This window comes from Podarcis erhardii (genome assembly GCF_964252035.2).
Source record: "Podarcis erhardii genome assembly, chromosome: 8".
NCBI classification, from domain to species: Eukaryota; Metazoa; Chordata; class Lepidosauria; order Squamata; family Lacertidae; genus Podarcis; species Podarcis erhardii.
In genome coordinates, this window is record NC_138499.1 from 47,501,426 (window position 1) to 47,524,339 (window position 22,914).

At 40.5% G+C, this 22,914-nt stretch overlaps 1 protein-coding gene and 1 long non-coding RNA gene across 3 annotated transcripts in view; one reads left to right on the forward strand and one right to left on the reverse strand.

The window, feature by feature from the left end:
- Positions 1 to 14,167, reverse strand: part of YES1 (YES proto-oncogene 1, Src family tyrosine kinase) — a 32,971-nt gene extending 18,804 nt beyond the window's left edge. The window contains exons 1-2 of one of the 2 annotated variants that reach the window (XM_081873248.1): positions 13,510 to 14,167; positions 2,091 to 2,363 (exon numbers count right to left, since the gene is read on the reverse strand). In XM_081873248.1, the coding sequence (XP_081729374.1) occupies positions 2,091 to 2,355 (265 nt within the window). In that variant the 5' untranslated portion in view covers positions 2,356 to 2,363; positions 13,510 to 14,167. The remainder of the gene's footprint in view (positions 1 to 2,090; positions 2,364 to 13,509) is intronic. The other variant, XM_081873247.1, reaches the window with a different exon arrangement.
- Positions 5,269 to 7,372, forward strand: LOC309348264. The gene is made up of 2 exons (XR_014159317.1): positions 5,269 to 5,344; positions 7,183 to 7,372. It is a non-coding gene; the product is annotated as an uncharacterized lncRNA (long non-coding RNA).
- Positions 14,168 to 22,914: the final 8,747 nt, after the last annotated feature.

The following is a 22,914-nucleotide window of genomic DNA, read 5'->3' on the forward strand; positions in this document are numbered from 1 at the left end:
AAACACATGCCCTAAATCTTCAGCAGGGTTTGGTTCAGACATATCCCAAGCCAAATTGGGCTGCCAGGGACAGGTTCAGTGCTGTTTAAGGTGAAGCAGGTGTCCTCTGAGGCATCCTAAACAAAGTCAGTGAAGCCTCATGGCTGCTTTGAAGCTTCAGAGTTCCAGAGAACTTAGAACTGCCTCCTTAAAATCATAACATTTCCTCAAGATCTCCAAAAAAGGACAGGGGGAAGGGAGAGTAGAGGGTGCAGTTTTGTGACTGACTAACTGGAAAATAGCTTCCCCAGGGCTCTTCTTTTTTACTTCCAATCATGGTGCTTCTGCGAGGAAGAGAAGTGTCAACTAAACAGAAATCAAAAAGAAAAGCCACAAACTGTTTTTCATCTATCATACTTCCCCACACCTCTCCTTCTATGCTCCATGCTGTTTTCTACATAAAGGTAAAGGTAAAGGGACCCCTGACCATTAGGTGCAGTCGTGGCTGACTCTGGGGTTGTGGCGCTCATCTCGCTTTATTGGCCGAGGGAGCCGGCGTACAGCTTCCAGGTCATGTGGCCAGCATGACTAAGCAGATTCTGGCGAACCAGAGCAGCGCATGGAAATGCCGTTTACCTTCCTGCCAGAGCGGTGCCTATTTATCTACTTGCACTTTGACGTGTTTTCGAACTGCTAGGTTGGCAGGAGCAGGGACCAAGCAACGGGAGCTCACCCCGTCGCAGGGATTCGAACCGCCGACCTTCTGATCGGCAAGTCCTAGGCTCTGTGGTTTAACCCACAGCGCCACCCGCATCCTGTTTTCTACATACTGACGCCCCCCCCAAAACACAGAAGGATGTTAGTTCCTTTCCGCCAAACACTTTAATAACTGCCCATCCCCTTGTACACCCCCCACCCCGTGCCTATCCTTATGAAATTCTACATATTATTTTGGCATCTTTTGACAATGCCATTTTCAGAGAAATTCTTCAGAAAAGCCACAGGAGTGATATGCAAGTCTGTTCTTTTCCGCCTTTAAAGACATTCCTTGCACAACCTGCCCTGCACCTATCTGTCTGAAATTGGGGGTGGGGGGGGGAGGAGGTCAAACCAACATAAAATTCCATCCACTTCTGTAAAGAAATAAAAAGTATATGCATCCTCTTAAATAAATTAGCAAAGTTTAATTGCAGCCAGTGCAAAAGCCCCAAAGCCTCTCTCTAAAATTTGGTGGGCTTCATCCACTTAGAAAGTGCTATTATGCCTGCAAGTTCCATCCACTGCTGTCAAATAGTTAAAAATGCAGCCATTTGTTCATATGGCCCCATTCATTGTAACAAAAATATCAAGTATTGGATTTTCCAAGGTGATACAAGGTTTCATTTCTGAGCCAAAGCAGCTCATGCCCAAGGTGCTCCCTATCTCAGCTCTACTGTCTCCAAGTTACTGGAAAGTTATTATCTGTGCACAATCTTAAAAACAGAAGGGTTTCCATATGATTTCTTCATTCAATTCAAGTCCCTGTCTTTCCCTAAGACTCTAAAAGCTGTGCAGGTCTCAACCACTCAACTCTAGCCCATGCCAAAGCACCACCAAACAATTCTGAATTCTGCAGAGAGAGTAAATCAATATATGACATTTTCATTTAAAAGGTAACATTAGATGTTTTATTTCCAATGATTTGAGTGTAGTCATACAACACCTGCAGATCCACTGATTCCCTATTCCAGCTCTACTGTCTCCAAGTCATGTTTTTACTTCCAAGGCATGCTTTCCATTAACATTTTCCTCCTGCCATCATTATATTTTTAAGTACAAACTCATAGTTAAGTCAAATTTATTTTTGAAGTAATGCCCATCTGTTAGATCACTAGGCTACACCTGCGTGAAGTACAGGTGATTTCACTGGTCAGAATTAGTTTAAGCTTTCTCCTACATTGCTTTATAATTTCCAAAAAATACAATACCTTTTTGACCAGAGACCATGGCAGAGATTAGAAAATGAATGGGTAGACACAGTATAGACCAAATCACATGCAGCTTTTGGTTTAGTTAATTCACTCCTAAGGGACTCTGCTGGAATCTGGAGTTAGTTTTGAAATGATGCTCACCTGTTAAACCGCTAGGATATGGACATGGCACAGATGAAAATGAGGAAGATGCTCCTCCAAACGGTGTCATCCCAGATGGCCCACCAAAAGGAGTCACGGAATGGCTGTTAAAATTAACTGATGATCCCTTTATTGCAGGTGACTGGTTTGCTTGGGTTGGATCTGTTCCATAATGGCTGGCATGGGAAGTAATGGGTTCTGGAGCATTCTCAGTCCTATATTTCATTGTAGGACTTTTATCTTCCTTACTTTTAATACACCCCATGGTCTTTTCTGTAGAGAGAAAGATAGCATCACTTTGATATGTCAATATTTAAATAAGTTATTCTTTCTTAAGTCATTAGGTAAGTATTTAGAACAAATTGGAGATCTAAGTGTCTGAGGCTTCGACATCTAAATTCTGAAACTGAATGGCCTTCCTGGTGAATAAAAAGCTGAATTTGTTGACAGAAGAGTTCATAATTTTGAGCCTGGTTGAAATTGTATGGCCTTATTACACTAATAAAGACCCTTCGATCTCTGACATAAGTTATTTTCAAGCTATTGGACTCACACCAATGCACTGGCTGACCCCTGTGAGAACAGGATGATAGTCTAGATAGGCCATTGGCCTGATCCAGCAGGCTCTTCTTATGTTCTTAAGTACATAGTCACACAGTGCAATATTTAGCAGCCTTTTAAGTTAAAAACTGTTACAAAAAGAATACAAAAAAAATAACATTGCATTTTAAGGCATCAACTTAAAATGGACTATTTTAATAACCACTTGCAATTTTATTCTCTAAACATTAAAAAATAATAATAATAAACAAATCCATGCTAGTAATTTCACATCTTTAAATTTAACATCTCAGTTGTGTAAGCTGCTTCTACTTGCCATTTTTACAGAGGTAACTGAGTTCAAAACCTGCTGAGAAAAGATGTCCTCAGTACTGATAAACAGTACTATTGAACTGGTGAAGTTCTATGAAGTTAATGCTAATTAATTTGAAAAAGAAGTAGGTGAATCCTGGGCATTATTGTTGACACAGCCTTGGTCATGTTTCTAGGATATGCTAGGTGCACATGGTTTTTATTTATTTTTTGTGTTTTTCTTCCCACTCCAGCTAAGCACCTGTAGAATACGGCTGCTGTTTTGCCAGTGTAGCAGTGGTGCAGCTCTTCTTTGATGTAATATCCGTATAGGATTGCTCTGTTACTTTAGTTACACAAAGTGTTTAATTCCATTGCCTCTGTAGAAATGGTAAGTAGTTTACAATGATCCACCTCAGATAAGCAATTTTAACAAGGTATGTTATTATTGTTTATTCTTCCAGGTTTCTGAAATATAGACATGATCAGCTATGTGATGTTACATGAATGCTGATGAGTAAATATATTGATTTGTGTATGAAGCATTACATTATTCATACTTTTTACTTGCAGGTTAGATACCGCTTCAGCTTTGTTTGGGATTTTAGCTTTTTGTGTGCAAAATTGGCAAATCAGAATGGGTTCAAGTAAGGTAGGAGATCCATGTGGAGGCCACCCATATGTAGCCTTCCACATCTGCATGTGGGCAACTGAGATCACAAATATATGATGTTTTTTCAAACTGTTTAGAAAGATTTAACAAACAGTGTGTTGTAAATTATTATATTCACATTTAATTAAATGGGGTACTTATCAATTTAGTGTTTTCATATAGTAAGAACTTATGCCAACATTAACTGACAGTGTCTTTTTACTAAACTCTTTCACACTTGTGCAAAGTTAAACCATTTGGAACTCTCTCTGCTAGCCAATTGTCTCCTTAAAGTATGAGTCCTATTCACTGAGTTGAATTGCTTCATTAAGGGACAGTTGGCTGGCATGGAGAAGACTGAGCGGACTGACAATGTGTTTCAGTTACAAAGAAACTGCAGCAAGATTTTCTAAAAATCACACTGGGTCTCTCAATAAATGAAGCTAGCTGAAGAGCATACAAATAAAGAATGTTTCCAGGAGAGGCTGAAAGTTCTGTGGCCTTCTGACTTAAACCACATTAAAAAAACAACAACACAAAATATGTATTTGATTTATTTGAAAATATGCTCATGTATATTAAATATATTTCCTTAAAAAAGGCAGTTATGAGACCCCTAAAAAAGATATCTCTAAACCTCAAAATTCTGTATAATTATTGACTAAGGGCCAACGTTCTCTTCTTGGACAAAGAGCCTGATTGGGTGTTTACTCCCATACTCCAGACAAGTCATAGATGAAACATATTAACCCATTTCGCTCTGACTTCTAACCTGGTTTTGGAAATTAAACTGCCCTGGTTACTCTGATGAATGACAGATGAGCTGCAACGCTGCTCATTCTCTCAACAGCTTTCAATGACGATATTATCCTTCTGATTATCAACCATCTGGGGTAAGAATTGGAAGCACTGCATTTTGTTGGTTCCACTCCTACCTGATTGATCAGTTCCAGAATGTGGTGTTGGGAGACAGTTGCTCTGCCCTGTGGTATTTTTGCTGTGGAATTCCATGAGACTCAATCATTTCCAATATTGTTTAACATTTATGTGAAACCACTGGAAAAGGTCATCAGGATATTTGGAGTGAATAAGTATACAGTCCAATCACAACTCATACGCAAAATCAAACATAGCAAAAAGCTGTCTGAAGTCCTGTGTGGAAGACCTTCCTGTCCCCACTGGTTCCCTAGACTGCAAGATGAGTGGAGAAAGTAGTGAAGGCAGAAAGAGGAAGAAGAAACCTGGTTCCCTCAGCTGTGAAAGGGAGGAGAAAGGCAGACAGGGAGAGAGGCAGGCAGAAGCTGTAGCTCCATTCTAGCTATTTTGTTTTGCTTGTAGCTCTCTCTGTTGGCCTTTCCAGAAGCCCATATTTCTTCTTCCTCCATCTACCTTTGTTTCACCACTTGTTTCTGAGTTGCCTCCTACATCAGGGGGAAGGTCACTGCTGCCCTCAGAACAAGCGCATATAATTGAATTTTGTGCAAATAAAATGTGTGTGTGTGTGTGTGTGTGTGTGTGTGTTGCGATCATACTGTATTGCTGACGCGGAACTCCTTCTTCTCAAATTATGTTCTGAGTAAGTGCACAGAGTAATAAAAAGCTTGAATGAGAGCCAAGAAATGGAATATTTGAGTCTTAGGTGCTGTTGGTTGGTGAGAAACTTGTTAAATGGCTGAAACGAAAATCAATTGATGTACAGAAAATGTGGACACTCATGCAACACACTTAACAACGAGAAGAAATGCGCAAGGTAGGTCTTTTCCCTTCAGCAGGTGCTGATGTGTATGTACCATGCCCAATCTAGAACGATTTTCTTTTTGAAATTTGCAAGAACGGCATTTCACCATAAACAAAGTATTATTCTGAATTCAAAGAGCTTATTGTTCCAGCCATCATTCAGCTCCTGCTATAGTATCACTGGTCAGTTAGTTCACTGCCTTTAGGTCCAACAAGCCTAGAAATCTAATAATAAACAACATGATAGACCAGGGAATGAAGTTCAGCTTAGAAAAGATGAAAGAAAGAAGGGAATACGAACTCAAACCAATTCAAGGCCAACAATGAACTTTCATGACTGAAGTATTATACAGAGTTGCCCAAACCCAGGATTTTGACTTAATTTCAAATAAACCTCAACAGTCCCACAATAAACATAGATTATTCAACGTGGAGTTTTTCTGCTACCATTTGATGGATGAATGCTGCTCCCACATGGTCCTATGTCTCAGAACAGTATCAGCATAACTATTATGAGATTAATGATGTTTCAGTTTCAACTGCATATGCCATTCAGGAAGTGGCTCTGCCCATGTAAACCAAGCAAGCAAATAAAAGTGACGAGTCTTCCCCAAGTGATGGAGATGGTATTACTGAAGCAACAATTTGTTGTTGAAAAACAACTAAGTGCAAAGATTGGAACTGAGGAACTTTGAGCAGCAAACAAGTTTCCTCAGGCTGCACATACTGTTCCAAGAGGGGTGGTCAATTAGGAATCACAGCTTAGCAACATACTCCCAAGAGAGATGTACATAATGCACACTCAGGGATGGCTCATGCTTTGTTGGCCAGGAATGCAAATGGTCAGCTGGGCCTTGTTCCTGCCATTCACCAAGGTGGGGCTTGAATTTACATTTCCTGTTTCCCAGTATTATGCCCTAGATTATGGACATACTCCTGGGAGGGTGCAGGTATGGCTGCCCTTATTGCCAGTCCTAGTTCCTCCCTTCCCATGAAGGCAGAAGGCTCCTTCTCCCCTTCAGTAGGTATAGAGCCATGGGTACTGTGAGATACTGCCATCTTTCCTCCACTTTATTTGTACATTCGAAGGAGTTGTTACTTTTAATGCAAGAGGCATAAAAATACTGAAATCTCCCATGTGCAATGATTTCTGGTGCTTCAGAGTTCCAGGGATCTTGTTGTTTCCATCACAGTGTAGATTGCTTTTGGGTGCCTGTGTATCAGGCTATGCTTTACATGTGTGAGGTGGAGATGGAAAATGTCATGTGCTTCTATACTGTGTACAGATCGGTTTCATCTATGCCTAACTGACAGGTGTCATTGGCATGATGCACCATGATTGTCTGAGTAATACTGACTCTCACCAATGGGGCCTCAGCTGTTATAGCTTCTGCATTCTGCTTTTGTGCTATTTTTCTTTGCCCTTTCAACTTTTTACTGTGTAAATTTATGATCCTGATTAAGTTGCATCAAGGCTACCTATGCTGGCCAAAGTAGGTGTCTGACATTGCAGGTCAATAGGATTGCCTAGTAAGTCTATAAAAGAGTAAGCTCATTGCTGCAGCAGAAGTGACAGATAAAGGATGTTAAGGAATTCTTAATTCTGGACAAGGAATAATTTGTTCATTGATTCAGAGGACATCATTTTACATACCAGATGTTTTGTTCTCAAGAGCTAACTTCCATCAGCTTGACAGATTTTTATATTTAATTGCAAAAGTTGTATGAAGCATTCAAAATGTGCTCATTTATTTGTTAACAGTTTACTAAACTGTATATGGCTTTTGAAGCACACAGCAACAAATATAGTAACATCACAACAAAATTTCAGCAAAGCATTTTCACCTCTAGGGAGCATTAGAAACAAAGTCATGACAGGAAGAATAATGTTACCTAATTTCCTCTGTCACATACTACAAGAACAAGAACAGAAAACCAGATACTTGTCTGAGGTTTTTGTGGTTATTGCAGCTTCTCCATTCTCCAACTATATCCCATAACACTATGTAGCAATACAATAAGTAAACTTTTGTTCTGACAATCTGCATGGTCTGACCATTTGTTCTATGGTGAACCTAAATGTTAAAGATAAGAACTACAGAACTATATTGGCTTTCTGGGCATGTGTTAAGACATTGCCTTGTCTTTTCTTCTTTTTTGGAAAGGATATCAATTATTTTTTCATCAGTCCCATGCATTTTTTAAAGTTCTCCCCATTATATAGAAATGTATTCAAATCTGCACCAAGAAATACAGCCAAAGAATTCTACTTGTGAATGCACACTATTTTATTCTATATATTAGGAAAGTGGGTGACCCAACTGCAAATATGCTGGTTCCCCAGACTGGTTGGGGAGTGAAGGACAAGATTAATCTCCACCAACAAAGGAACCTCTAGGTGTACAAATGCCCTACACTTTTGAACCCCACTTCCCTTGTGCAGCCCTCCAAACCATCTTAACCCAGAGCTATCTTCATGACATCGTCAAATACTGGCAGCAGACAGAGTACACAGGTACAAACAGACCTTCAGTTTCCAGTGCTGGGAGAAAGGAAAGCAATGGCTTCCTACAGGGGGAGGAAAATGGGCTTGATATAAGTGTATCCTCCATCACAGATACTATGAGGCCAACTGCTTTTAAATGCAGAGCAGAAGGAATGCCCCCTGACTGGGATGTGTTCTTGGGATAGAAGGTGGCCTATCTGAAGATCACCTCCCTATCACAGAATCCATAAGTTAACAACAGGGGTCAGCAACCTTTTTCAGCCGTGGGCCGGTCCACCGTCCCTCTAGACCGGGGGGGGGGGGGCAGACTATATTTTGAAAAATATATATGAACCAATTCCTATGCCCCACAAATAACCCAGAGATGCATTTTAAATAAAAGGACACATTCTACTCATGTAAAAACATGCTGGTTCCCGGACCGTCGGCGGGCCAGACTGAGAAGGCAATTGGGCCGCATCTGGCCCACGGACCTTAGGTTGCCTACCCCTGAGTTAACAGAAGTCATCTCCATTTGAGATAGTGACAGGCCTATCTTGGAACAGAGAGGAGCACCAAAAGGAAGGAAGAGAAAAAAAGAACTATCTCTAGGAGCAATTCTGGGATGGGGTGGGGGTGAGGTATTTGCTTTATTACCCAAGATCAAGCAGATTTTTTTATAATTTAGAATGCCTGACCATTTTATGTTCAGTTGTTTTCAAGTGGAATACCATCAAGTTTTGACCATCAAGGGGGACTAGTTGTCTATATACCTCCAGAAACATCAGTACCAGAATATCATCATCTGTATTCTCAGAGACAATGAATACAAAGCAGAGGCAGTGTTTCCAAGACAACAACCTTTTAGCAAAGAATTGTGGTAATCTAAAAGTATTTCTGTCAGCTAAACGTGTGCAATAGGTTAAACAACGTATCCCAAGAACTAGATTTTCATAAGACATATACAATAATGCAACAGTTGTCTTGTTGATTTAAGGTGGAAGGAAGAGCATATGGGTATGGAGGATATTTGGTGATATAATCCCATTCCTGAAAATATTTACTTGATATTTCGCTGACATAAATAGAATTCCTTTCAAGCAAAATTAGTTAGGTGGTGTAATGTTGTTCCATCCCATAATAGTATACTGTTATAATAATCCTGTACTAATATACTTGTGTTGCCAATAATTTCTAAGCAGCAAACTTATTCCTAGGATAACAATGATCTCAGCTCTCTCAGCTCTTTTTCTTAGGTGGCTTTTATCAGAAATCCCAAACATAAGTATATAAGAACGGTCTTGGATGAAAGTGAATCTTCTTCAGGGCCGTAGCTAGGTGATCTTGCGCCCCTGGCAGAACCGTACAGATTGCGCCCCCTAGCCACAGACAAATTAGCTCTTCTTTCTGCCTCTCCTCCAACGCTGCCCCCTCCACCCATTCAATTCACCCTGTATTTAAAACCATTTCTTATGAGGCAATAATCAATATTTATATTTATGGACATATTTTTAGCCGATTTTGTGCCTCCCCCCATCGCCTGCGCCCCTGGCAGGGGCCCACCTCACCACCCCCTAGCTACAGTCCTGATCTTCTTTCCCAAAGTAGATAGCTTAAATGCATCTGAGAACCCCAAAAAGCACATCATTATGGCAAAAAAACATTCTCCATTGCTTGCTTGCCAGCAGTAGGGATTTCAAGGCATACAACAGAGGTTTTGAACCTAGGGTCTGGGGAATGAATTTGACAGAACTACTCCAATAGTCTCCCTAGGAAGATGCTTAAAGACTGCACAAAAATATTCAGCTGACTCCAAATGCAGTTGTCAACATAACATGCATGTAGAAGCACAACAATCAGATCATATTGATGCTTTTAATTATGTTTTATAGATATTTATAGACAGATTTTATTGCACATCATATGCTGTAAACTGACTTGTTAAATTTTATGAAAGCGTGGATTATAAATTTTCAAGTAAAATAAATACAACACCTATTATGCACTGGTTACACTAGCTTACTTTCCAATTTGTTTCCAAGTTAAATTTAAGGTGCTGGTCCAAATCATTAAATCTTTAAACAGCCTGGGGGCTGTTTATCTAAAACAGCCTTGCTCTACCTGGTGTGCTTCATATATTTAGGACTACAGGTCCAATCATCCCTGACTGACGGTCTGATGACAGTTGTTTTCTAAAATATCTGGAAGTCATTAGGTTGGGGGAAAGTGATCTACAGAACTGCCTTTGCTGTTGCACGAATCAAACATTTAAGAGTGCCCCATCACGATCAGCTCTTTGGTATTCATTAAAATCAGACACATTTGAAGGGTACCAGAGACAGGCCCTTTCTTTAGTGATACCAGAATTATGGAAATCCCTCCCTGGGGAAATAGAACAAGCCTCTTTCTTTGTACTTTTGAAATGCAATGCACACTGAAAACATCTTCATTCAGGGAGGAATGATTTTATTTTTAAAAAAGATATATGTGATTGCTTTTTATAGATTTTTTTTCCAAGTAGCCTTGTGAGAAGACTTTTTAGAAGGTGGTATATTAATGCATTCATAAGATAATGAAGAGTTATTGCTTAAATATAGAAATCTTAATTTAAGTCTATCAATATATTCATTGTAAGTACTGCAACAGTTTAAAAGCAATCTTGTAACTTGAAACTTTCACCTAGCAATCTTATCAACACTACAACAGCTGGGATCCAAAAAAGCCTTTAGGCTCAGAAAATATCTCCTACATCCTTTATTCATTTCAAGACTCACCCACACCATAGCTCTTAGCACTGCACTGGAGGCTGTACATAATGCTAGTTTTCCAATCTTCTGAAGAATGGGGAAATAGCTAGTTGGTGACAACCTTACGCAGCTTTTGGAAAACTGGAAGTTGTACTGTGTACATCCTCTTGACTTTGCATCTCCACCATCAATATTTGACCCCCAAAGCGATTTTGAACTGCTACATGGTAATGCAATCCTATAGACTGGTAGTGGGGTTGACCTTGTTGGGGGTCTTTGGGAATCAAGTTTTTTTTTTGGGGGGGGGGAGATGATCCAGCCCATGGGTTACGCCCCCCACTTTACCTACTTACTTGGGACTAAGTTCCATTAAAAATCTGTGCAAAGGATTAGGCTATAAATTCAAAACCTCAGGTTTTCACTCACTAGGGTAAAACTGTAATTTAGATAGTACAGCAAGACCTTGAAAAAAACCCAACTGTTGTAACAATTAATGCAAGTGACATATTTCAAGCAGTTTGATTAAAAACTAACATATGAAAACCATGAAACATTATCAGAAATCACTTGCTATTTGAAGACTGTATGGATTATATTTGATCTGCAACACTATGCTTTGCCTTTATAGTAAATATTGTCTTAACACTTGACCCTGCTAAGCAGAAGAGATCTGCTTGGCATTACGCATTTCACCTCGGGGGGGGGGGGCTGGGCTTTTTTTGTTTTTGTTTTGAAGTCAAACGTACAGTGGTTGCACTGCTTAACTGAGGAAATTTTTTTTTAGTCAACTAAAAATGTGCCTCTGACTAACCTTACAGCAGCTTTAAATTTTTTAAAAAACAGATTTACTTATAAAAATTTCATCATCTTAAAAGAGGCATTCCATCTTTTCTCACATGTAGGAAGAAATGCCTGCTATGGTATGTGTATGGTATCTAAAACATATGCTTCTTGCTTTCCAATATTTTACACACATATAGCCTGCATAATCCTATGCTTGTTCTTAGATGTAAAGGCTACTGAGTTCATTGATATTGTCAGGTAAATGTGTATAGAATTGCAGCCTAGGGGTGATATCTAACTAAGTCAGAGAAGATCCACTGAAATAAATGGAGCTACTTTGAATAGGACTAACATTAGATACAACTCAAAGTGATTCATTGATAAACTTATATGCTTGTTTGATTAAAATTTCTTTCAACGCTGAAATTTCTTTGGAACACTAAAAGTTGCATGTGTTCTTAACTAGAGAACAAGGCCTTCAAAACTGATTATTTTATTATTGCATAAAGAAGTGCTTTCCTCCTTTAAAACTACTTTTAACTATATCATTTACTCCACTGGTTTTTGAAAATAAAAATTAAAGCAAAATGCTAATCTGCTGCAAAGTAGTTTCAGACTGTTTTACTCCAAGACACTTCAGTTAATATCTGAACTTGAAATGGTTTTTATTTGACAATGCAACTTTAATATTCCCCAAGTACTGACAACAAATCATTACAGTCCCTCCCTAATCAGCATACTTTAAAAATTACATAACATAGTACAGTATCACAAAATGTGATGGGTGGACTCACAGTAAATATTATATTAACTGTTAAGAGTGAAACTGCTCATGATTAATTTAAGGTTTAAACATGCTCAGTGCATGTAAGTACATGTAGTGTGAACATATTCATTTCAAAGAAAAAGATTTTTTGTTTAGGACCTAGCATTTAATAAATTGTTTTGATTGTAAATTCAAGTAAATACTAATTACACTTCAAAATGATGTAGCCTATGGACACATAGATATACTAACTGAAATGTGCCATTATCCTATACATTTTGTATACTGCCTTGTTAACTTAAGCAAGTTCATTATGTCTTCATGTCATGAATTCTCATGAAGTTTCTAAAGGAAGTTACTTCCCCCCCAGTGGGAAAATAAAAACCCCAAATGCTTGAAGGAAACCACAGTTGTATTTTGTTCTGTAATAAATGCTTAATGATTCTTAAGAGTCATGATCTCTGGTATCATTGTTTGGAAAACAATAAACATATATCAGGACCAAAGTGCAGATCAGGAATCAGCTTTTAGTTTCTGAATTCCTTCTGACCCACAACAACACAGTTGCAGTTTTTGGGGCTGAGAAACAGACTACTGTACATTTAAAACTAAGAACTGTGCTAAATCCTTTAAACGACGTTGACACTCAAGAGAACAAATGGTCCCGGCTTACTTTATTAGCAACATACAGCATATGCTTGAGGGGACTACAAAGAGAGACTTCATCAACTCACTTCGAGACATATTCCAGGAGTTTAAAAGTTGAAAAGACTGGAAAGGGCGCTTGTGAAGGTTGGAAAGCATAACTTGGTACAGTACTTGAGTTTCCTCTCCTATTTCCTCTCCTCCCCTTGCCAAAACAAACAAAACAAACAAAGCCTAACCAGGAAACTTGTTGGGATCGTCAATCAAAGCAAGCGAGGGCGAAGAGGACCCCTTCTGTTGGGAACAGTTGCTATCTGGCTTTCAGAAGCAAACACAAGCAGAAGGCGCGTCTCCTGCCAGGCTGCCACCTCTACACACGAAAAGGGGAGGGAGCGGGGAAGGAGAAAGGGGGGGGGACATCCAAACGCCCCCCACCCCATGGAAATGAAACTTTTAAAGGCAGCGTTTTTGAAATATTCCCACACTGTTGCGTGATTGACAGGCGCAAACTCTCCTAAACGAAAGGGGGGAACCCATATGGGCGGAAGGAGTTGCTTAAAAACTCTGGAAGTGGGGAGCAAAGAAGGAAGAGCCCCCCCCCCCGCTAGTACCATAAGAAGCCGAGCACTCCCGACCGGAGAGGTCGGTGCGGGGGACGGGTGAGGAGAAGCACACGGGGCCTAGCGCTCTGCAGGCGCCTCCGCCTCCCGGGAGAGAGCGGGGAAGGCGACGGAAGCGCTCGGGACGCTCACCTGCTTTTTCCTGGGCCCGCTCCGGGAGAAAGCGCCGAGTCCTCCTCTGGGACTGAGGGCGTGAGGGCGCCCTCGCTTCCGCCTGAGGGCAGGAGGCACCTCCGGCCCGTCGAGTAAAGGGGAGCAGGAGCGCGTGAGGGGGAGATGGAGGCAGGAAGGGGGCGCCCGACGCGACGCCCCCACCGCGCAGGTGCCGCCCGGAGCCTTCAGCCCCTCGGCATCAGCCCCGGCCTAGGCTTCCCCGGGCTGAGAGAGATATCTGGGCGGCCGCTTGGCGAGGCGGCGGCGGCGGCGGCACGCGAGCCCAGGCCGTGGGGAGAGGGAGGAGCCGGGAAGCCAGGGCCCTCGCTCGCTATCCTTCCACGCGCACCAGGGAGGAGGCGGAGGCGGAGGAGGCGCCGGGTCCCCCTCAGCAAAGCCCGAGTTCACCATCCCGACCTAACATGGCGGCCGGCGGAGACCCGGCGAGGGAGGAGGAAGGGGGCAGCAGCTGTTGCTGAGGAGGGGAAAGTCGGGCTCCCTCGACGGAAGGCGGCGGGCTCTCCGACAGCGCCCCCTGACTCTCTCCCGCTGAGCCTCTTTGGCTTGGCGCCGCCAGGCCCAGGCCGCTCCCTGGGAATCCTGGGCTGGTGGTGCCTCCGGGAGAGGCGGCGGGAAGGGAAGCTTTGGGAGCGGGACTCGGGAGCCTGCTGGGAAGAGCAGCCCTGGGGTGGGGCAGGGACCGCGGAGGGCTTGTTTCGCAAGTTTATTCCATAATGACGACGACGGTGTTGTGAATGCAATGTTAATATAGGAAACTTTAAGCGCTGCCGTCTATCCTCACGACGCGCCTGGTGTCCCGTCGCCAATCCGTGTTTGCGCATCGTCAGGAAATAAATCGGGGCTGCTTCCTCAAAAAGCAGTCGACGCGGCAGAGGGCTGTTTCTGTCAGCAGAATTGGCTTCCACTTAAAAAGACTTGGGGTGGTTGTTATATTGTGTTCAGAGTCGTGGCTTCAGCTAAACTGAATTTTTAAAAGTCCTTGGAGACTATACAGTAAATTAAAACGTTTTAAGTGAACCATTGGTATAACAACCCTAGAAAATGCTCCAGGTCTGACCTGGCAGCGCAAGGGTCCAAATTAGTGCTGGCTGCATTAGAAGGCTTTTATAATAATTGCTCTTGAGCCCTGCAAGAGTGTCTTAAGCTTGCAAGAGTTGATCTGCTTAGCAATGGTCCAGGAAAATATCATGCTCTATCACTAAAAACGAATGTTTTATAAAATGTGTGTGTTGAATTCTGTTTGTGAAACAAAGCCAAGTACTAAAACAAGCAACTGATAATGCATTTTGAAACTTATTGCAGTGTGTCAGTATACTGCTTCTGTTGCCACTTAGTCTTTAAAGTCCTGAATGAAGCATTTCCCAAAGTTGCTTGAAGTTCTGTGCTCAAGTTCTAAAATTCAGTACTTGACTTTCACTTAGGCTGAGCTATGTGAAGGCTTAACGTTAGTCCATATTTAGTCCATTCATATTGAATACGAATTTTTATTCTTACTAAAAGTATATTCTTACTAAAAGTAAAGCTTAAGAAACCAAACTTAATACTTTTATGTGTCTTGTGTTTAGTTATTTGCAATGCAGAAACAGAACAGAACAAGCATGCTTGCTTCTTGGTATCATATGAGGTTATATATATGTCAACTATCAGTAAAATCAACTTTCCCTTAAAATTATATTGTAAATTATATAAGCTATACTATATATAACTATAAAATTGTTTTATGTAAATTGCTCACATAAAATCTGAGGTAACAATACCGAAAAGGAAAAAACTGACAAAAATATATAAGAAATTGTCCAGGAGTGTATAAAGTAATCACAACTAGAAATCATTGTATTTTCATTGGAAACATTTTATTTAATACACGCAAAACTATCGACAGTGTTTGCTTGTCTCATACACATTGTATTTTGGTCAACATTTCACCTGGTAAAAGGCCCATAAATACCTTCCCCTTGTTAACTGTAATGGAAATGATAGGAAAGGAAGGCACAAAAAGGCAGGTTTAGTACCTCTGTTATATCAGCTGTCATAGACTAATTTTTCCCCAGTGCACACAGTTATTTTCATCATTGGAAACGCTTAATACTGATCAACAAGGACATACTAGGCATCACATTCTAGCAATTAGAAAAGTTGCATAGCAACCAAAATACCTCTTGTTACACTAAGGATGTATAATAAATTAGGCAAAGGAAAGTGACTACATGACAAGCCTGGAAGTAGAAGAGAAAAATGAATGTTGATATGCAGAAACAAGCAACAGTTAGCACAGCCAATTGCATACAGTTGCATGAGACTTATGGACTTTGAGAACTGGGTCTCCAGGAATTTTACAAAACAAATATTTTTAAAAAAGGTTTTCTAAGTACTTGCCTGTCCGTAGTCATGCTTTCATATGCACTGCTACCTAGGTGCACTTCTTGCATATGTAGTTAACAGAAAGTGCCATGGTGGATTGTGCATTTTGGAAAGACAAGGGAGGGAAAGCATGTTAGTAATTTTTGACCTATTGCCTGTAAATGTGAAAACTGCAAATTATATAACTTATCAGCTGTAGGCAAGCAGTTCTAATTAATAAAGACCAAATCACATTGGCGTATACCACCTAGATGCTAAATCATTATTCAAACGTATCCGTTTCAGACTGTGATTGCAGCACATGAACTCAAAACTAGCGTAAGATCACATTTGTGACAGTAGGCAGATCCACACCAAACATTTAAAGCACATCCAGTTCACATTTACACTTCATACCCAAGGAACCTGGGAATTGTAGCTTTCCTCTCACAGAGCTACAAATCTCAGCATCCTTAACAAACTACAGTTCACTTATAAAGAAGTCTCAGTGATCATCGTTTGACTTATTTGAAATGTGCCCATAGTCACTTTTTAGAGCTCTATTTAAAATGAGAGCTATTAGGATCAGAGTTCTACATTTCTAACATTAGCTGTTTTAGCTCATATTAAGCTGTTTTTATGAAGTTTCTGTAAATTACTCTGAGACATGTATATGAATGGTGGTTCATAAATGAACAGATAATACAGTACATATTTAATGGCTGCTCTTCTAGTAATCTGTATGAAAAACAACAGATTAATAAATACACTTTCCTTAAGCATCTGTTGACTGTTTATTTGCTCCATGAGGTAAACAAAGCCTACATGTGGGCTTGGTAAAGATTGCATTTTCATTTTGTTTCGAGGAAAACTCTTGTTTAAAAAAGAAAAGCAAAATAGACTACTTTTTGAGTGACCCAAATTGTTCACTACTGAAAAGCATTTGCAAACATCGTATTAACAATTCTAGGTCTTTGCTGTTCAGAAATGTTTGTGTCAGAAGCAGTTACAGCAGACAAACCGGATTACATTATATAAAGCAAACCGTATTGCTGTTCGCTAATCTTTATCTCCCTATATCCTGTCTCCATTTGTTGACACATGAGTGTTGCTTATGGCTGCTTAAAATAACCACTTCCTTGTTCACCTCTCCAGAGCATTGTGTAGCACACACTTTGATTCTTTGCTTGCTACAGCAGGATTGTATCCATTGTCAGTCTGCAATATTTTTTTCATTTGAAATGTGTTCTTAAACCTTTTAAATGTTTAAATAAAACACTTGAAGTTCATGTGGTTCTATTGCTTTTTAGTCAGATTATGTGTCCTATGAAACAGGTAGAATTTTACAGTTTTTCATAAACAAGATTTACAAAAACAAGAATGAAAATATTAAATAAAAATAGTTTGTAATTCTGGCCAGGCATTTCACTTTCAAGTTAATGCTGAGCTTCCAATATTTAATGGATGGGAACAATTGCCATTCATGTGAGAAACTTGCATAACCAGTGCAATGATTTGGAACAAGGAAACTGGGTTACTCTTGAATTTTAAATAGATGACAGGATTTATCTCTTAATTAACAAAATAAACATAAACATGCATACGATTTAAATCTACTTAATTTGTTGTGTGAGGTCTCTCATTAGATAAGAAATCTTTTAAATTAAAAGTGACTGCTTACTTTTACATTTTGGAATCCTGTACTCCATAAGGAATGAACTCACTAGAATTTGTGTTTGAGTGGATACAAGATGTTGCAATCCTAAGTGTACTTATGGGCAATAAGGCCCATAACTCTGTGGAACTGCTTGTGAGTTTTACTTGTATAGGGCTGCAATATTAAAGGATGCACATGGTTTGACATCATTCACTAGCATAGTCCCAAACTCATTTTAATTTAGGGTATGTCTAGAACAGGCATAGGCAAACTTGGCCCTCCAGATGTTTTGGGACTACAACTCCCATCATCCCTGACCACTGGTCCTGTTAGCTAGGGATGATGGAAGTTGTAGTCCAAAACACCTGGAGGGCTGAGTTTGCCTATGTCTGGTCTAGAACATAGCAAGCTAAACAAGCAAAAGAGAAAATGCCTTTTTATAATCTATTAAAAATACATGATTTTTAAAAATAAATCACTATGACTATTCTTTACGATAGAAATTTAACAAGCAAATAATTTATAATGGCATTTTAAAAGATTTTGTAGTCCTTAAAACTAGCAGGGGCATAGCACCATCTGCTGAACTGAAGCTGAAATTAAACTCAAGTATGACCTAATTGTTAATTTCCAGATGAGTAGCCATGTTACTCTGTTGCAGCAAAAACAACAGTGTTGTGCCTCTTAAATATTAACAAATTTATTACTATGGACTACCATCCACTTCATCAGAAGTTTGAAGTGTTGTCATGAGTTGCAGGCATAGATACATATGACAGCAGCAATGAATTACACACAGCAAGATGAGAAGGAAAATTAGTGCTAATTATGTTATTAACAGGGACACAGGTGGCGCTGTGGGTTAAACCACAGAGCCTAGGACTTGCTGGTCAGAAGACAGGCGGTTCGAATCCCTGTGACGGGGTGAGCTCCTGTTGCTCGGTCCCTGCTCCTGCCAACCTAGCAGTTCGAAAGCACGTAAAAGTGCAGGTAGATAAATAGGTACCGCTCCAGCGGGAAGGTAAACGGCGTTTCTGTGCGCTGCTCTGGTTCACCAGAAGTGGCTTCGTCATGCTGGCCACATGACCTGGAAGCTGTACGCCTGCTCCCTCGGCCTATAGAGTGAGTTGAGCGCCACAACCCCAGAGTCGGTCACGACTGGACCTAATGGTCAGGGGTCCCTTTACCTTTATGTTATTAAAAGTGGCCATTCATACAAAATATTAGTAAGGCAGATAACCTGGCATTGGAAGGCAATGAACTCATGTAGCACAACTGAAAATTATCCTGATTCAGTATACATCAGGGGTTGCCAACTCCCAAGAGACTGTGATCTACTTACAGAGTTAAAAACTGGCAGTGATTTACCCCATTTTTTTGGGTGCAGGGCATGCCTGGTATACATGATAACGTTGAACCTCTTTATGAATTATAATTTAGCAGTTTCATATTGCAGCCTGTCTCTGAGATTTCTTTGTTCATAAATGGTCATCTTAAGGTCAGCTACAGGATGTCATGGGGTGCTGAAATGTTCCCACGCCAGTTTTTGGATGTTGCAGTTTCTGATGTCAGATTCATGCCTATTTATTATTTAGCCCGTTCTACGTAGAAAACATATTTTTCAGTTTTGTACTGAGGTCATACTCTGCCTATAGTAACTATCTCTCCCTCTACACACACACACACACACACACACACACACACACACACACACACACACACGTTTGTGTAAACATGTGCAGGTAGAACTCTGAATGGATAAATTACATTTCCTGTTCAGGGATTTCCACGTGTACAAAGCTCTTCTTGATCAAACCTGGCAGTTTTGTTCCAGTGCCTCATATCGTAGCTCAGGTTTTTTTGAGTCAGTGCTTATGCATTTGGAAGGCAGAAACATAGCCACATTAGCTCATTCCCTTGATTCCTATAGTTACTACCACATTAGGTCAATTCACACAAAACATACCCCTCAGTGCAATACATTGGAATGGCACTTTCAACTTCAATGTGCTTCTATGAGCAGGTTAGTGATGTTGAGTCTCAGGACAACCTACCTGGTCATGTAGAATGGGGACATAGATTTTCTCAGAATTACTTCAGTGTCTCTTTGTATTAGCAAGTACTGCTAGAAGAACTTGGTTATTTCGGTGGAGGGGGTTACTGAAATATTTTCAAGAAAAAGATGTAACAGTGAAAAAGATGTTTGGAGGGTTGGACGCAGGAATGAATACTGAGGTATCATCACTCTAGACTTCTTTTTCACTAAAAAAAAAAAAGGCACACTAGAAAAGCATTTTAGATCCATTATTCTAGCAATATCAAAAAGATTGATTAAAAAAACAAAACTGATGAAATGGTGTCCACCATAAGGATTATACAGTAGTGGATAAGTAAAAGGTAAAGGGACCCCTGACCATTAGGACCAGTCATGGCCGACTCTGGGGTTGCGGCGCTCATCTCACTTTACTGGCCGAGGGAGCCGGCGTACAGCTTCCGGGTCATGTGGCCAACATGACTAAGCTGCTTCTGGCGAACCAGAGCAGCGCATGGAAACGCCGTTTACCTTCCTGCCGGAGCGGTACCTATTTATCTACTTGCACTTTGACGTGCTTTTGAACTGCTAGGTTGTCAGGAGCAGGGACCGAACAGCAGGAGCTCACCCCGTCGCGGAGATTTGAACCACTGACCTTCTGATCGGCAAGTCCTAGGCTCTGTGGTTTAACCCACAGCACCACCCGGATAAGTACTGAGCTTCAAATGGCCCAAGCACAGCAGCTCATTGTGCCCTCTGGTGCTCCTGATACTGTGGGAAATCCGCTGCAATTTTCACGGTAAGCTTAGAGTGGAAGAGCCACTTGTCTGTAAGCAGCCCCAGTCTTGGCAACATGCCTTGCTGCTTATGGACTGTGACCTGCCTTGGATAGTGCTATTGTTCCTGGTCCATCTGATCTTCAGTTGCCAGTTTTAGATTTGCCTGTCTTTCCCCATGTGACTCTTCTCCCCACCCCCACCAGAACAACTGGGAGCCATCTGGATCTGGAGATATGACCACCTGGCATGCGACCCCAACACACCCTGACAGTACCTACCTACATTAGCATATAGAAATACAGTGGTACCTAGGTTCTCAAACTTAATCCATTCTGGAAGTCCATTCCAAAACCAAAGCGTTCCAAAACCAAGGCATGCTTTCCAATAGAAAGTAATGCAAAACGGATTCATCCATTCCAGAATTTTAAAAACAACCTCTATCTGAAGAAGAGTGCATGCACATGAAAGCTCATACCAATAACAAACTTAGTTGGTCTCTAAGGTGCTACTGGAAGGATTTTTTATTATTATTTTGTTTTGAACCTCTAAAACAGCAATTTAGCATGAATTTTACTATCTAATGAGACCATTGATCTATAAAATGAAAGCAATAATCAATGTACTGTATTATAAAATAAATAAGACTATATTGTAGATGATTTATTATTATTATTATTTTTCTTACCTGCACTGCAGATAGTCATTGTTTTGATGGGAGGCTTTTATCCATTTCCGCAGTCACACTATCAATCAATCAATCAATCAATCAGTAGCTGGAATGGGTTCCACACAGTCACAAAAACAAATTAACCCAAAAGCCTAAAAAATAAATAGCAAAAACAAAAGCACTAAACTTAATCCGCTCCGGAAGTCTGTCTGACTTCTGAAATGTTCAAAAACCAAGGCGCAGCTTCTGATTGGTGCAGGCACCCTGGAAACAATAGCCGACAACCACATTGGATGTTCAGCTTCCGAAAAACATTAAAACACCAGAACACTTACTTCCGGGTTTTCGGCATTTGGGAACTAAGGTGTTTGAGAACCAAGGCGTTTGAGAACCAAGGTACCACTGTATAACCTGCAGACACACAACTCTAAAAATGTGCATTGATCTGAAGGTCTTAAATTCCTGGTCTCATTTCTCAGGACAAATGCTGGTGTTCTTCAGAATATTAGAGAAAATGACTCAAAATATTTTTCTGTAAAAAATATTTCACTCATATACTTCTTGGATGATCTTATGAGAAAGCCAAGGTTTTACTGAGAACCCAAAGATGTACTGAACAGTAAATACACAGATCATCTTATCCTTCCTTTCAATGACCTGTGCATTAGATATATAATTATTCTTTTACAGCAGCTGTTAGGACTCATTAATCACTTCTGAAAGGAAGCATATGACTCAGAGCAAGCATGCAGACAGAATAATAGGTGAATCTTTGTTGCCTAATGATGGCTGACTTGTGCTCTTGTCCCAGTTGGCTAACAAGCTCGTCTGGACCAGATGGTGCCATGACTGGAGGAACTTCTTTCAGGAGTGTTGACGGTTAAACCCACTGAAAGTAGGGAAGGAGGCGGAGGAGAACGACAAACTGTCCAGAGTCTTTTGTGACAGAGGGCTAAATAGATTGAACAGATTTGCTTCCCCTTCCCCTTGCTTTGCAGTCTACCTCAAAAGGTTCAAACATCCTTTTGGGGGTTGTTTTTTCTGCTTCTGTAAACTTGCCACTAGCGATCCAAGCACTACAGGTGTACCTGCCCTTTTGCCCAATGCATCACTGCACTCTAGGTGCCTCTGCTGTCCTCTTTTTGGCAGCTGTTTAAAACATTTTTGTTTAGGCATATACTGTAAATACATATACTGTATTTACTCAAATCTAATGCTCACCTTTTTGGGCCAAATTATGTTGTGAAAATTAAGGTGCGCATTAGATTCGATGGCGCATTAGACTTGAGTAAATATGGTATGCTGTAGTGCTTTAATCTTTTTTTTTTTTACTATTAATTTTAATTATTTTAAAATGTTTTAAACTGTTTTTCTTGATAGCATTGATATTTTTGCAAATCACTTAGAGGTTTTACTACAATCAAGTAGTATATATACTTTGTCAAATATATAAAACATATTGGGAAATGAGCAGCTTTGGGGCTTCAGACCAAAAGGGATTCAGCTGCTTCTGGTCCTGAAAACAGCAGATCCATCTAGTCCAGTTCTCTGCTGTGCTTCTAGTTTCAAAATCCATGGATGGCATACTTATTGTAGTATTGCTCTGTGTGAAAAGCATGTCCCAGAAAACCTCTGACACCATATGTTCTTTTCAACTGTTTATGCAGAAACTCACGACAGGCTGAGTTAATGGTTAACAAACATTATTTCTAAAGAGGCCTGGGAGCCTGCCTAAAGTAGTGGCAAACTTCTACAGCCAGTTTTAAGTCCGCTCTCCAGGACATCGCTCCAGTTGTTTCTCTTAAAGGGTAAGTGTGCTAGATACTGCACTTAGTTGATAATACATACATTACACTGGCTGGGGCAGGAAGAACGCAGTTTAAATGTG